The sequence below is a fragment of the Triturus cristatus genome, chromosome 8, assembly GCF_964204655.1.
Source record: "Triturus cristatus chromosome 8, aTriCri1.1, whole genome shotgun sequence".
Lineage (NCBI taxonomy): Eukaryota > Metazoa > Chordata > Amphibia > Caudata > Salamandridae > Triturus > Triturus cristatus.
Window position 1 is genome coordinate 207,618,574 of NC_140591.1, and position 15,134 is coordinate 207,633,707.

The window sequence follows — 15,134 nt, forward strand, 5'->3', positions numbered from 1 at the left end:
CCCACTGACGGATGTCTATTTGAGACAGACTATGAAAATGTTAGTCCTGTCATCCTTAGGGTGGTCTTTCCCTAGACCTTTTGCCTTTTGCCTCTCATTTTAGCTGTTTCTTTTTGTTGGCCTTACGACTCTGAACACTTTACCATCACTGACAAGTGCAAAAGTGCATGTGTTTCTCCCCAAACATGATGACATTGGTGCATACCCGATTGGCATATTTGATGTACAGGTAAGTCCCTTGTAAAGTGGTATACCATATACCTCGGACCTATACTTCAAATGCTACCAGTGGGCTTCAGCACTGATTGTGCCACCCACTGAAGTAACCGTTCAAACCTGTCTCAGGCATGCCACTGCAGTGCCTCTGTGTGCAGTGTACTGCAACTTTGACTTAGCATTTAAAACTACTTGTGAGGCCTTAAACTCTCATTTTATGCACACCCCTAAGGTAGGCCCAGAGTAACCCTAAGGGCAGGGTGCTATGCAAGTAAAAGGTAGGACATGCACTTTTAAGTTTTGCATGTCCTGGTAGTAACAAGCAACCTATTTTGTTTTTCACTACTGTGAGGCCTACCCCTCTCGTAGGCCAGCATTGGAAATTCTTTAATACACTTTTAAGCTGTAATTCTAGATCAGAGAAGAGTAGCTTTTTCATGTTTCATATCTGTGGATTGGTATTTATAAATCCTCCTTACTGGTGAAGTTGGATTGAACATTACTGTTTTAGAAATGCCACTTTTAGAAAGACTGTTCTTTGTACCTTACAGCCTGTCTCCAATGCACGTCTGGGTTGGGTGACAGCTACACTTTTTGCATTCCCTCAAGACAGCCACAAACACAGGAAGGTAAGGCTCATCTGCATTCTGAGCTCTCATCGGCATTCATCTGCATTCTGATGAGTCTTCCTGGGCAGGGATGAATAGATAGTGTCTTGTCCACACAAACAGATAGCCTGGTAGACAGGACTGGGTTGAAAGGGATCCCTGTGCACTTCAAAGAGCTGCTTTGAAGTCCCCCCCCCAACATCAAAGGCACTTTTGGGTACAAGTACTGGATCTCTAACCCCATAAAATCAGACACTTCCGGATCGTGAACTGAACCTCTGTCAGAAGGATTACTGTGCTGCTTAAAGGACTTGAATGGACTGCTTCTCTGGAAGGACAGTTTTTTTGCTTGTTGCCTTGCTGCTCCCTGATTCTGCTAAAGGAAAGCTGGACTCTGCCTTCCCTCCAAGTGATCTCCAAGGGCTTGCCTCCTGTTTTTTGAAGTCTCAGGGATACAAAAGACTTTCTGTAGTTCGGCTGGTGCTGCTGGACTCTGCCATCTGTGAGTCCTACACTTGCCTGAGGAGCCCTTAGACGTGGGTTCTGCAGCTGTTTTGCTACTAAACTGACACATCAGCACCGTTGCTTTGTTCAGAAGTCGCAGAGGCTGTTCGACGACAGTGGTTACACAGCCTGCGTGGTCCGATGATGACGCTCTGAGCGGCTCGACAACACTGCATTGCCTTCATCTCACCTAAGCTTGATGATGACGCAGCAACCTGCATGGTTGGAAAAAAATGACGCATCATGCCCTCAGTGTCCACGCTTTGCTCCATCCAAGATACTTTCTCAGGTGGCCCTGAGTGGGTCCTCTAGCTTGCCTGCCCTCCATTGTGGTCAGCCTGAACTTTGGATTTACCCCGGTCTAGCACGACCTCAAGTAACGTTCTAGCGCCATTGACTTCTAAGCACTGTTAGCACAACTGACCAAATTGCACGGTTCCTTTCCTTCAAGTGGAGGGTAGTTGACAATGACAAGAGGATGGTGTTCATTGCGTTTGTGGACATTCGGTCCACGTTTGATCTTGTCCAGAGGGCAACACATTGGGGGGTCCTGTATAGGATCGGGGTTCCAGTAGGTTTATTGACCCTAATTCAGGCCTTGTACTCTGATAATTATGTGAGAGTTAGGTGGGGTCCCACAGTGGAATTGATGGATGAAATCCATTATCAGGAGAGGAGAACATCAAGGGTGCATTCTGGCCCCTACGCTCTTCCTCTTGTATACAAATGCTTGTATCCCGTACCATTTAAATTATGAAAATGACTCTCCAAAGGTGAAGGATTCCAAAACACCATGTTTTCTTTTTGCAGACACCACCTTGTTGTTGTCGAAACCTCACAGTGTTTATCCATCCTTTTAGACAAGTTCTCCCTTTTTGCAAAGAATGTGACTTAGAAATTAACAGCAACATAACAAAATATATGATGTTCTGTGCCTGCAACAAAAAAAATAAAAAGAGATACTTTTGGGTTGGGGGGGGGTGTTGCTAGGGTCCATGAGCAAATACGTGCATTCATTCATACATGCATGCACCCCAAACATTGGAAGAAGCCTTTATTCGGCTGCCGCAGTGACAGCAGGAGCAGCGGGCGGAAGAATCATAAAGGCACCAGAAGGAGCTGGAGTATTTGTGGAAAGTAGGTAAAAATAGAAGATTAGAAGATCCCGCAGCCTCCTCTCGTTGGGTAACCTTTTTATGGGTCAGCCAATGAGAGGAGGACTCTCCCTAGGCATCATTGACAGTCAGCTCTGGGAACCTCAGGACTTAAACATGAAGTGCCCAGGGATAACTTTATTGCTGAAGCTCCCTCTCATCATGAGAGGGAGGACCCCAGAGGGCTCTGACAGGCTGATGAGGTCACTGCCCTCAGGTCTTGTAAATCTTCAACCCAGCATAGCTTGGCTGAAGGCTGCCAGGTGTCTGCATATTAGCGCATGTAAACGCCTGGTTACCTGACCTTGACAAAGATGCTAGTACTTTATGCCCCAAAACAACCCTAAACATTTTTGAAGTATTTGCTCACTAGGCAGTAGATTTTACTTTAACATTGAACCAGTACTAATCTATGGGTGAAGCATTTGAGTGCTCGCTGCAGTTTTTGGGGATGTTCGGGTAGAGGTGGCAGACAATGGATTGCAAAGTATCAAGCTTAATGTGATGTCTGCTCTTCTACTCTAGGGTGTCTGTGGGTCTGGTTGCAAGTCACTGTAAATCAATGGGTTGGTGATACTGTGGCTGAGCTCCCAGTGAAATCAGTTTCAAAATTATAGTCAGCCTAAAAACCCACCACCTAAACTGGAACAGATATTAATGCAGGGACAGCTGTACATTAAGGGCTGCGGAGCTCTGGCCCTTCTATTTTACAATCCATGATGAATGTCTGTCATATCAAAGTTTTCAATTCCTACATAAATGTCAACTATAAATGAAGTTCAATTCTTCAAAGACGTTCGAGCAATGACTGGACATGCAGTTAAATGTAATATTATGTTTCTAACCCCAACCACTTCCTAGAATAAGCCTTGACTGCTCATCTATAGCACCCCTGGAGATACAAATGCACAAAGGAAATAAACTGGTTATCTGTACACCAGCACTTGCAGCCCTGGGACACCATTTGTAAACAATATTCCAAGAACAGTGAACACTATTTTCTGTGCCTCCTAGATGTCCGCCATGTTGTGTCTACACACAATGTGATGGCCATCTAAAAATTATAGAAATTACACATTCAAGATGGTTGACCATGGCTATTGGTGTACCAATGGTTGTGCAATTTTAAAAGCAGCCATTAGTGGAGAGTGGGACAGAGGCATTAGAAGTAAAGACACCAAGTCACAGCAGTGGCAAGTCACAGCAATGCTCAGTGTCAAAGGAAGGACGATCTAGAAAAACAGAGGTAGGAAAGTTAAGGATGGGGACAACAGATGATAAAACGAGATGATGAGGGAGAGAGGCTTAGGGGAATGAGGGAAAGATTCATGAGCACACTAAGGGAGCGATAGAAAGAGACATGCACTTCCACAGAGTGCTAAAATCACAAATGCTTGCAAATAAAAGAAAAAGAAAAGGAACATAGTTTCCTGAAGTCAGCAGTGGAAGAATACAACTCATCCATTCAAAAGCCAGGATGAGTTAGGAATACTCCAGGGGTGAGACAAAAACAATAGTTAGGAGGAACATCTTTAAATCAGAAGGAGGGAATTGAAATAGAAAAACAATCCTGAACAAGGGGCAGAACCAAAGCTCACTCCATGCGAAAACTCACCATATTCACTTCTTGAATAGACAATCGAACGACCATGTCCCTAGGTCCCCTTAGAGTTTCTCCTACACTTCAAGTTCATTCAACTTCAGAGCCCAGAATCCACTTTTAGTACCCGCAGATGGAAACAAAAAGTCATGACTGTCCTAAATCAAACACCACTATGGCACTGAGAGAACCTGGGTGTTCAAAGGCTCTACTGGCATGGGTGGCGTCCAATACTCTTGGGCATCGAAGATTAGCATTTCACACACTAATTGAGTGTTTTTTGAGTGTTTTTATCATTGATGCACGCCCACCATTGTAATGATTTTTATTAATCAAACAATAAAGTTCTAAACACACCAATTGTTTCTTATTAGAGCCAGTCATAGATCGATTTCACCCACATACCAAGTGTGACTGACAGTTAGAAACATAGCAGCATTAAGCCCTAGGTGTGAGATATCAGAGTAATAAAATCACCTTTAAAATATGCTTCTCACACTTTAGGAGTACAAAGTCAAGCACTTCTTTTTCACTCAACATGAAATCAATAGTTAGTCATGATGTGGCAAAAGAAAACACTATACAGTTTCCACTCTTTGGACTGTTTGACAACTGCATTTGAGCTACTTCTGATTTGTTTCGTAAGTAGCAATCGTAAGCAAATACTGATGCCAAGAGCAGTGAGTCGATTTAAGCACAAAATATTATTGGTCAACATCAAGCACAAAAAAACAGAAAACGTTCAGTATTTCTACATTGCATTTATCTAGAATTTAATTTTTAAGGAGACTTGTGCCCACAAACAAGTTTCCAAAGAAACTGGACAGCCCCAGCTGATTGCGGCTTGTGATAAAGTTTTTGATATGAAAATGCTGAACTCTCTTATGTTCTGCGTATGAGTCATTCAGAGTGGTACATGTGTGATATTATGAGTAGCACCTCTTACTTTCCTGGTCAGAAATTCGACCTGCATAAAGGGTTTAACATTTTTTAGCGCTAGCCCAGGTGGAATATGTGAGCCAAAAAGGGCCTAGAATTGAGGGAAAATGTGCAGCAAATGGCACAGTAATACCGGGCCCTGTGTGTTAATTCCTACTTTGGACCTAAAACTTGTAATGAACGGTAAATGTGTTGGTAATACCACCTGGTAATGTTAATACTGGTTCTGGTATAATTACCCCATTTTACTGGCCAACTCATGATGATATCCTTGGGACTAGGGTTCATGAGGACTGCGGCTGTGTGGTAGGTCTTTGGTGAAGCAGAAGGGTGGGATGATCTATAATTTCCAGGGGTTCAAGAGCGATGCACACCCATGGCGACAGCCTTGCATGTCAATTATGAATGGAAGATATTGAAGAAGAAAGGGCTGTAAAAGGGTTAAGGATAATGAGCAAACGTGGAATCTATATTATCATTGCTGAAGCTAGTCGGGCAGCTTGCTCGAGTAATGTTCTGCCGATATCTGAAAGGAGTTCTCTTGGCTTCATCCTATCTCTGTATGTTTAGAAGCAGTGACAAGCATGTGGGCAAAGTTACACAGAATTGCACAGTAGGCTGTACTGTAACAAGCAGGTCAGTGAATGGACATCACACCGCCCGCATCAAACATTTCATTGGAGAAGACTGATTTGTAACATAAGGCCAGGAAGAACATGCAACATTTCAGGTTTGATACCTACAATCCTAAATGGGTTTCTTAACCTTAGAAATGAAGAAAAGATGCCTATGGGAATGTGAAAATTAATAAGATAGAGAAACTAGTTCGCTTACAATCTTTCTCGGGTTTAAATCTTTTTTTCTTGGACCAAACTGGTGGCCCTGTTCTATTTGAAGCTCGTATACGGATAGAATACTCTCCTTTGAAGTGTAACTCCGATGACACACGACATTTGTTGGGGACAATATCTTCACAGTGCAAGACAGCTGTCCAGGCAGCCTCATTTTGATTATATTCCAGACATCGTTCCCTAGAATACAAATGAATAACAAGCTGTAAATTTTGAGTTCAGGTTTTTTCTATAACACGCTTAATGCCAGCATTTAGCCTTTTGTATGAGACCAACGTTTTGGTAAAAATCATACTATTGTACCATGAAGATTAAGCAAACTTGCGAAGGATCTCAAACTGTTGTTGAACCAGACACCATAATTACAGTCACGTCTTGTTCCTACTGCACAGGTAACATCTTGCCCACTAAACCACATACTGTCTGTCGATGTTGAAGACTGTATGGAGAGCAGCTTTTCAAAATCCTACATCACACTGCCTGAACACACCTTCCTAGGTGCAGATTGTATTTTGAAAGGATACATTTCATAAATGTAAATTTTTTTTTTTTTTTTTTAAAGTATGATTTTTTTTGCAAATATCCATTCAACAGTCAACACAAAAATAATGTCGACAACTAAGTTCAGCAAGATAGTATAGGCATGTAATCTCTTAAACAGAAAGAATTGGTGGCACCTAAGAAGTGAACCCTACCTAGGAGTTCAAAGGGGCATCACAACTTGGCACTAAGAGATAAAAGCTTACTTTGTTGAATGATAAACGTTCCCTGCACATTTGTTACAACACTGCGAAAGAAAGAACTACATGATGTTAAAGGAAGCTCTAGTTGCCTCATTCTACAGTGTCCCTTTCATCACTCCTTTTTACTACAGTGAGGCAAGACCAGAAAGGGCTTTCAGGGATGTGGAATTCCTATAGCCCGACGCCCAGGACATATTGTTTGGGGTCAAGGGCAACAAGTTTTAATGTGCATTTTGTCCTTGGGACAAGCAGGCCCAACCCCCTGCAGCACAAACCCTTTGGCTGCCAGTTTGCAGTTCCCCATGAAGGATCAGGGAAGGGCACTGCCTGCAGTTGAGTTAATATTTGTGTACATATCTTAATGCTGTTCAAACTTGTATTTATGGTTCATTCATTGAAAGCCTTTATTATTAGAATGAGCGCTCTCAGTAAATGTAAGTTCTGACTGCACTACTGACAGTGGTTCCAGTATAAAAATGTGTACAAACGGTTTCAACGTTTAGCAATATGAGGCTATGCATAATGCTCCCAGAATGCTCTCTGATTAGATGCAAATATTTGCAGAAGCTTGAAAGCAAGATTAATGATTTTTTCAATACAAAATGTTACTAAAAAATGAAAGTAGGAAACATTTTTTTTTGCTAAGCTACTGTAAAATTTCAGGTACCATTTCTTTGCAGCATCATTTAGTAAAATGTGTTGATGCATGCTAGTATTTCCCCCAAATATTCATATTAGAATACCAGTGTAACCAGTTTCAATAAGATTTTGGGAAAGGTAAAAATAAGCATTGGTAAAGCCAATAGGTCTGAAATGGTTGTCAGCTTTTTAGTTTTGGCAATGCGTGACTTGTGTTGGCATGGTTTTTGTAAAACCTTATTGATGTGAGAGCTGCCGGACCCTCACCATTATAACAGACATTGGCAAATGCAAAAATTGTTTCTGGCCTCAAAAAGCCCACACTGCCACATTAGTTACTGGCACTGAACAAAACTAATTTGGAGAGAGAGAGAGAGAGTTAATAAACACAAAATGTCAGGGTTAACGCCAGACCAAATTAGGGGCCCAATTATTAAAGAAAGTCTCAAAAGTGCACCCGTGGTATATGTCCTTGCATTAAGGGCGGCAATATGGCTTTAGTGAATTCACAAGAATTTACATCAGTAGGGCAAGAGATCGTACTCCTAGAAAATATTTGTGTGTAGATTTGCTCATGCGAAAACCTGAGTGTTTGCAAGATTATTTTCCCTCCAACCACTTTTTTCCCATTTCTGGAAGAAGGTTTACTTCTGCCATTGTCAGGAGTAAATTTCCAACATTTCTCAGTATAGGAAAAGATTAGAGAAGAGTTGTTGAAAACCCTTACAAACATGCAAGTTAGTAGGTGTGCACAAACTCAAAAGGACATTCCAACCCTTGAACTACCTTCAGTCCCAGTATGTAGATCTGCGGAAACGTAGAAACATAAAGGGATTGCTAGTATTCAAACACTACTATGGTTTGAGCCCTGGCATAATCAGAGAGGCTATATAAGAGCTCTTATATAATGAGATTGCTGCCATAATTTGTAGCCGCACAACATGGCACCAATGGGACAAGTGGATTTTGTTACAGGACAAGTAGATTTATGAAGCAACCTGCCCCATGGACAAGTAGATATTTTAATAAATTCCACACCCCTGGGCTTTCCTGTTTAATAAACTGACTGCAAAGAGGAGGCATGACATTCAATCTATACCCTCCCACTCTAGATTTTAGATCCTGTGCCTACCAGACTCCTAGCTTTCAAATATTCAAGAAGCTTGACTGAGCTGCTAGCAGAACCAGTCGATGAGCCAGATTATCGGGTGGTGGAATGACCAGTTCTCACATAAGTTTCCAGTTTCAGCTTTATTGAGGCACAGCAAGAGGGTGGATGTAATGTCTTCAAGCAGCCTTTGAACTGACTCCACTCCCAGTCCACTCACATTCCATGAGAACATATTCAAGTTCTATGTGATAAATGCATGACTTATATACATTCTATTCAGCACACGTACCTTTCTTTGCAAACAATAAAAGCCAATCCAAGAACATATGAACAAAAGAAAAACAAATCACAATATATATACATTAAATACTAAAAGTTGAATATAAATATTCATAATGCAGAGTGGGTATCACCAACTAGAACAGGTAAAGCAAGACAGTGTTTTTCAATTTCACATTTTAATTAATTTAGCAAAATGACCAATCCTTATCCACAAAACATCGTGGTGGATGACAAACTTGATTGCTGCGTCTCCATGCTTTTCTCGTCACAATGCCAAAAATGCGGTGCTGGGGCTAAAGAACTCTAGAAGGCCTTTGAAAATCATAACCTTCAGGAAAAGACACAGTTTGAATTTTGGCAGCATGTGGATGAATACTGTAGGAATGGATTCTAGCTAACCTACTATAGTGCCACTACTGTTCCCCCTCCACTTTTACACTATTGCCATAAACATCTAACACTCTTACAGCGTCACAGAATCTAGACAAACCCTTTTTTTATTGGTTCCTTTATTCTTACCAGCTTTCCTATTATGAAGTGGGACAACCTCATCCTTTCAATGAGATTTACAGAAATTGGCATTACATTTCTGGCCTTTTCCCCACTCTTTGGAAAAATTGATTTCCTTAGAAACATATGCATGTAACTAATAGGGATGCAAAGCATACAATCCTATTCTACCCAATAATTCAAAAGATGACCTACCAGTGGAAATCTGTGGGGTAGTTTTATTGCCTCATAAAAAAAAAAAAAACACATAGCCACTACTACACCTTTATTACATCTAGTAGCACTCGGGATACGTTCCACCAACACCCGGTTAAACCATTGACCTTCCGTTGCTCTGGGGCCAGTACAATGTGCTTTTGAAATGTTCCATACCAATTTTGATTGAGGAACTCACACACAGATGAAGATGTGAACTGCTTACTTTATCAGTTAGAATACATTCTTGGGGGCTTTCCTTTAGAAAAATCTCAAACAGTAGGGACATTACTCAATCAAGTGTTAGCATGAATTTGACCTCGACGAATGATCAACAAGTAAAAGCACATACCTTAACTGTGGTCGTAAAATCTGACCGAGCCCCAGAAAATCCATACCTTCCCTTTGCCATGCCCTGTCAGGCGCAGACGTCACTGTTTCTGAAGGTGTTATTGTTACCAAATGTTTATCACTCGCACAACATTGGGAACAGTCACTCACAAACCTCTCTACCCAGCCACTCCCAGCCCGCTCAGATTCTATGATGACATATTCAAGTTCTATGTCATATGACATATGAATTCTAGTCATCAGAGGTGGTAATCGAAGAAACCCATAGAATAAGCGCACCAGAGAAACTGCTGACTCAACAGCACTAGTGAGGCTCTCTTGCATTTCTACTTTGTGACAACAGAATACACAGTATAGAACTCTGAAGAGCTCGAAAACTTACACACAGAACAGGGCACATGCATTGTTTATGCATGAGCATGCCACTGTCACTGTCTTAGGCACGAGTTCATCACGATTGATATGCTGTTTCCCAAGTTTGGTTACTAATCTGTGTGTACCTTATGTTTGGTTCTGTTGTTGTTTATCTTTAGTGAAAATCGTAGTGCTGCTGTGTGTCTCTGTTGAGGTTCCAATTCAGCTGGAAAGCTTACTTTGCAGGTGCAGGTTGAACACTGACTGTTGATTGTAATCTACAAATAAACCTACACTGTGATACTCTGGCTATTGCATTTTGTTGGAGATGAGGACGGAATAATGAAGTGGCAGAGCATTTTTACTTCTTGTGTGAAAGTGGTATTCCTTTATGGGGATGCTCAAGGGCTAAACCGGCCTTACCTTTGTGCCGTGAGGGGAACGGCTTGCTAGCACCAGCACACGCCGTGAGGAAAACAGCCAGCACGCATAAAATCGCGCCATGAGGGTAACAGCAGAACATCATTTCCCAGCAGCCCCAGCGCCAGTGACGCTACACTCGCGCCCAGGGGCAGGACAAAAGGCTCGGCTACCACCCGCTGCGCGGGACGCGTGCGGGCGTACCCGGGCCAAGGGCAGGCCAGTCTGTGCCCACCCATGGCCGATCAAGGCTGGGCAGGGCCCCCTCTTTTGGCCCTACCCCTTCCTATCTCTATCTCTAAGAAGCCTGGACGGTACATCACGTCTTGGCTGTAACTACCCGAGCTAAGGAAATTCAGGAAGGGGGCAGCCATGACTACAACAAGGCAAAAATTGTAAGTGACTCTTGTCTTTGTTTATTTAGCCGCATCTGTTATTAATTTTGACTGTTTGACTCCCCTTGCCTAGTACTTTGGCACACTAGCGTGGTGGGACACCTATCTGCTTAATCAAGTGATAACTATAGTGCTCCTCTCACTGCACATACCTAAAATTGCCGGTATGGGAAAGCAGACAACACTTGCCATATGTCACGCACCCCCGCGGCTTATACCGCCCTCCTTACCGCAGACATCCATTGATAGAATGCTCCAAAGGGCCATTGGCGTTGTGGCTAATGAAATTGAAATCACCAAAAGCAGACTAACTCTGACCCTGGACCTTCCACAGTTTACCACCAGTACGGATTTTGTTAATACACAATCTGTCCTTGACCAAACCTCTGAAACAACAAATCCGACCCTGACCTCAGGACTGGACACAGGTTCGACCCCGAAAGTGGCCACTAAAAGGAGGGGAGCCACTAAAAGTTCTGACAAACCAATCAACTCAAGGCAACCCATCAAGATGACTAGGACTGGGGCCAAGCGGAAAAAACCCAACGATGGTTCACCAGTGTGCACAGGCAATATGCCTTTCTCGATCGTGCCGGAAGGGGAACCCCAGCCAACAGATGTGCAACCACCAGCATGGGTAGCTACCAGGCTGGCATCCTTGCGAGGCCAAATCCGGGATATCATGAGAGAAGAACTGGCCAAGTTATCCTCCCAATTGGATCAAATTTTAACCATTTGGACTTGTACTGAAGGACAAGCGCATAAGCCCTCTATAATGCCAAGAGAGCCCAGAAAAGTGACTAAAGTCTCCACCGAACCTGGAACAACGGAGATCATAGAGAAGTCTATCACGTCTAGTGGGCCCCCAACTGTTACTTTGGAAATCCAAAGTGATCAGTCCAAGAAGGGCTGTCTGGTAAGGGGCAGTGTACATGACAATGAGGGCACTTCTGAAGCATCCTCTGACAGAGGGGGGGATGAAGAGACTGAGAAGCAGGGACGGAATGGACCTCTCAACAATAAATTTGCCACCAGCCTTAACACCTTATGTCATTGTTCTTACTGGAGTTTCATCTCTCAACGAAGGACAGAAGGAAACCCACCTTGAGCTAAAGAATAAATGCCTACACCGGTTTGCTAAACAGTGCCAATTCAACCTTGGTAATGCAGGTGAAATACTATTGACACGCAGAGTGGGTTGGGTGGGCAATAGACCCAAAGATGCCAGGGGGGACTGTGTTATAGTGAATTTCAGAAACCCCTCTATTGTGCAAAATCTATTGTCTTATAGTAACTGTTCTCAACTAACTGGTTCTGCTATTTGTTTCTTTCCACTCACCCATGTTTATGCTCCAGGACCCACCATTAACAGCAGGGATGATTTTACCATTAGACACAATTCATGGCGCCAGATTCTGGCACTGATAGGGCAGGGTGCCCCACATCCAAGGTCCTTTTTTCACCCTGACAGGGTTGACCCTAGAGCCGGTCCAAACACTTGGCACCAGACTATGCCACTGACAGGTCAGGGACCTTTCTTAATGCAATCTCACGTTTTCAACTTACCTCTGGCGAATAGATATGGGGCCCTGGAAGAGGCAGACTGATGCCCCGCCAGGCGGCCTTCTTGGCTTCCTTGTACTAGGGAGCACCCAGTGGTAAGGACCATGGACCTTAAGAAGAGGTCATTTAGCCACCGTGAAATCGACCCCCCCAAGACCATCGATAATATCCACAATGGGGTGATAGCTCACCTTGAAACTCCCATAAATACTACCATTACTGGCAAATTCAAAGCTCCCATTATTACTAAGGATTTACTATCTGGCACCGATATACGCCAGCATGGTCCAACCTATTCACATGGAAACAGGGAAGAAATCGGCAATGCAGCGTGGGGGTCAGACACCATACTCACTTTAGACTCCCCGAATGAGCTCCAGGTAAAAACCATAGATAATCCAGAGTCATCAGAAACTTTAGACCACTCAATCACCAACACACAGGGGCACACTATAACCACTAACAGTACAGCAAACGATCTCAAGATTGTGGGATAACCCTGATACAGCGTGCTTGAGTACACCACGCAACTTATCAATCTCCAGCTACTGGCGCAGCCTATCCGCAAAACTTCAAACAGAATCTTCTCATGGCTCCCTCACATAACTCTTCTTGGAAGTTAAAGACACTTGCAGGCTGGAGGCATGCCTGGATGCAATCCGCCCGGCACTAGCCAGGAAATTATATGCACAGTTTCGACACGGTTGCCTCCCCCTGCGTGCGTTCACATGTAAATGGACAGGGGGTAATTTAAGTAGATATCCAGCCTGTAATATGTGTGATGAGTCTGAACTCCATGTGTTCTTTTCTTGTCCAGGGTATGGCACAGCAAGCCAGAGATGGTTAGTCCAGCTATGTAAAAACTTAGGCACCACCCATTGTATTGAAGCCTTTAGAATCCTAAAATACAACACAGATTCTCATATAGTCTTTTTGGTCTCACGCTTTTTGAATTTCATGTGGTATGCTAGGAGAAATTTCCTTAACATGCAAAACCAAGGTCTTGATTGTTGTTGATTTTTATTGCCTTTTAACATAAAACGCATATCAGATGATTTGTTTTATCTTCCATTTTTTAAACTATTTTAATTATTTTACCTTGTTTGTACATGCATTAGCTTGCTCTTTTATGGAGAACAACCGAAATAAAGAAATATTGGATTGGATTGGATTGGGTATTCCTTTATAGCTAGATAAGACCACATGTTTAGCCATAAAGCAGAGTACATAGGACTTAAACTGAGATGATAAAGAATGAGAGCTAAGGAATGTTTCTTGCAAGCAACAAATGATGTCTCATACATGGAAAATCAAAGCACAGTTGATCTTATATTTTGGTCTTTGCAAATACTAGTCTAGATGTTTTAGGATTTCTTTTTCATACGTTGAATCACCTAACAGTTTTGCTCATAAAAGGCCTCCTTACGCATGGAAAACCTAGAGTGCAGTTAACTGGCATGGACAGCATTTGCAAGCAGCGGTCAATATCTTTCTACGGCGGATGATAGTGTAGTCTGCATTGTCAGTTTTAACCTCATGTGTAAGCAGAATACCGTGGTTTTTGCTTCCCAGATGTAAACACTCGCAGGAAGCTTTAGACTACACAGAAAAGAGAAGCACTGTTATGTTCATATACAGTGGAGCACTCTAAAACCTTCCTGTGGGAGTGCTCATTTGTGGTTCAAAGGGGTCAGGAAACAACAGTGGAACAGTAGACTTCCTTGATGGAAGCGGTATTGGCAAAACGTCTGCATTATTAGTAAGGAGGGTTGTTAAACTGCATGAATACACTATTGATATGTTTATGTGTCTGGTGGCAAAAACAAGGCTGGTTGTTTTCACACATGACTGCAGACTAAGTAAGAAACAATACTATTGAGGCCTCATGACATGGCTGTCATGCTTTGAGTCTCATTTTCTGTAACTGTTGCTTACCTTTGCTCCATAGCTTTGAGCTACTGTGGAATGTGGCATCAGTTTTAGTTTAGATGGCTACTGTTTGTTTTGTGGACTTAATGTAGGCTGTGTTTGAGTCTGAGAATTAACTGCTTGCTTAATCATGTCAGTAGGCCAATCTGGGCATCGCATTCATAAGACATTCATTCTGCATGGCATAGATTCTTACAATTCTCATACAAAGAGAAGCCTTGCAAAAGGCCCCAAATGTTTTCCATAGAAATAGGGGATACAAGATGCAATGCAAAATTTAATGGAAGGCTTGGAGTTTCATTTGCAAGATACGCCTCTTTCTTAAGGAGCAGTGGCTAACAAAATCTGCTGTAGAACTACTTAGTTCTGTCAACGTAAATCCTCAAAAAGGTTCAAAATTCCACAATTTGAAGTACTGCTTTCCACTTTGTAGGACCTAAGCATAGAAAAGAATACTTACACATTGTGTATAGAACTTTTGACTGCAGTACTGATCGCAGGAGTATATTGGTCTGAGCTGGGCATGCCCATTTAGAACATTTGCAATTTAGGGGAACCCACTTCACAGAGACCATGTAAAGCAACAATTATCAAAGAGTATGTCCTTCAAAAGTAATGTGGGTAGATATTTTGTTCCTATACACAAGGAACTAATCACTGGTAACACCACAACGTTATTGTCAAAATTCTCACAGATAACCTAGATTAGTCAAGTTAGAGTATGTAGATAAGTAAAAGAATGAGATTTGAATTAGTCAAAATATTAATGT

The 15,134-nt window shown here is 42.4% G+C and overlaps 1 protein-coding gene across 1 annotated transcript in view; it reads right to left on the reverse strand.

Annotated features, from left to right (window-relative positions):
- IFNAR1 (interferon alpha and beta receptor subunit 1) overlaps positions 1-15,134 on the reverse strand; it is a 229,840-nt gene that overhangs the window by 81,581 nt on the left and 133,125 nt on the right. Inside the window, exon 7 of the mRNA XM_085621378.1 lies at positions 5,856-6,052. Within this exon, the coding sequence (XP_085477504.1) occupies positions 5,856-6,052 (197 nt within the window). The remainder of the gene's footprint in view (positions 1-5,855; positions 6,053-15,134) is intronic.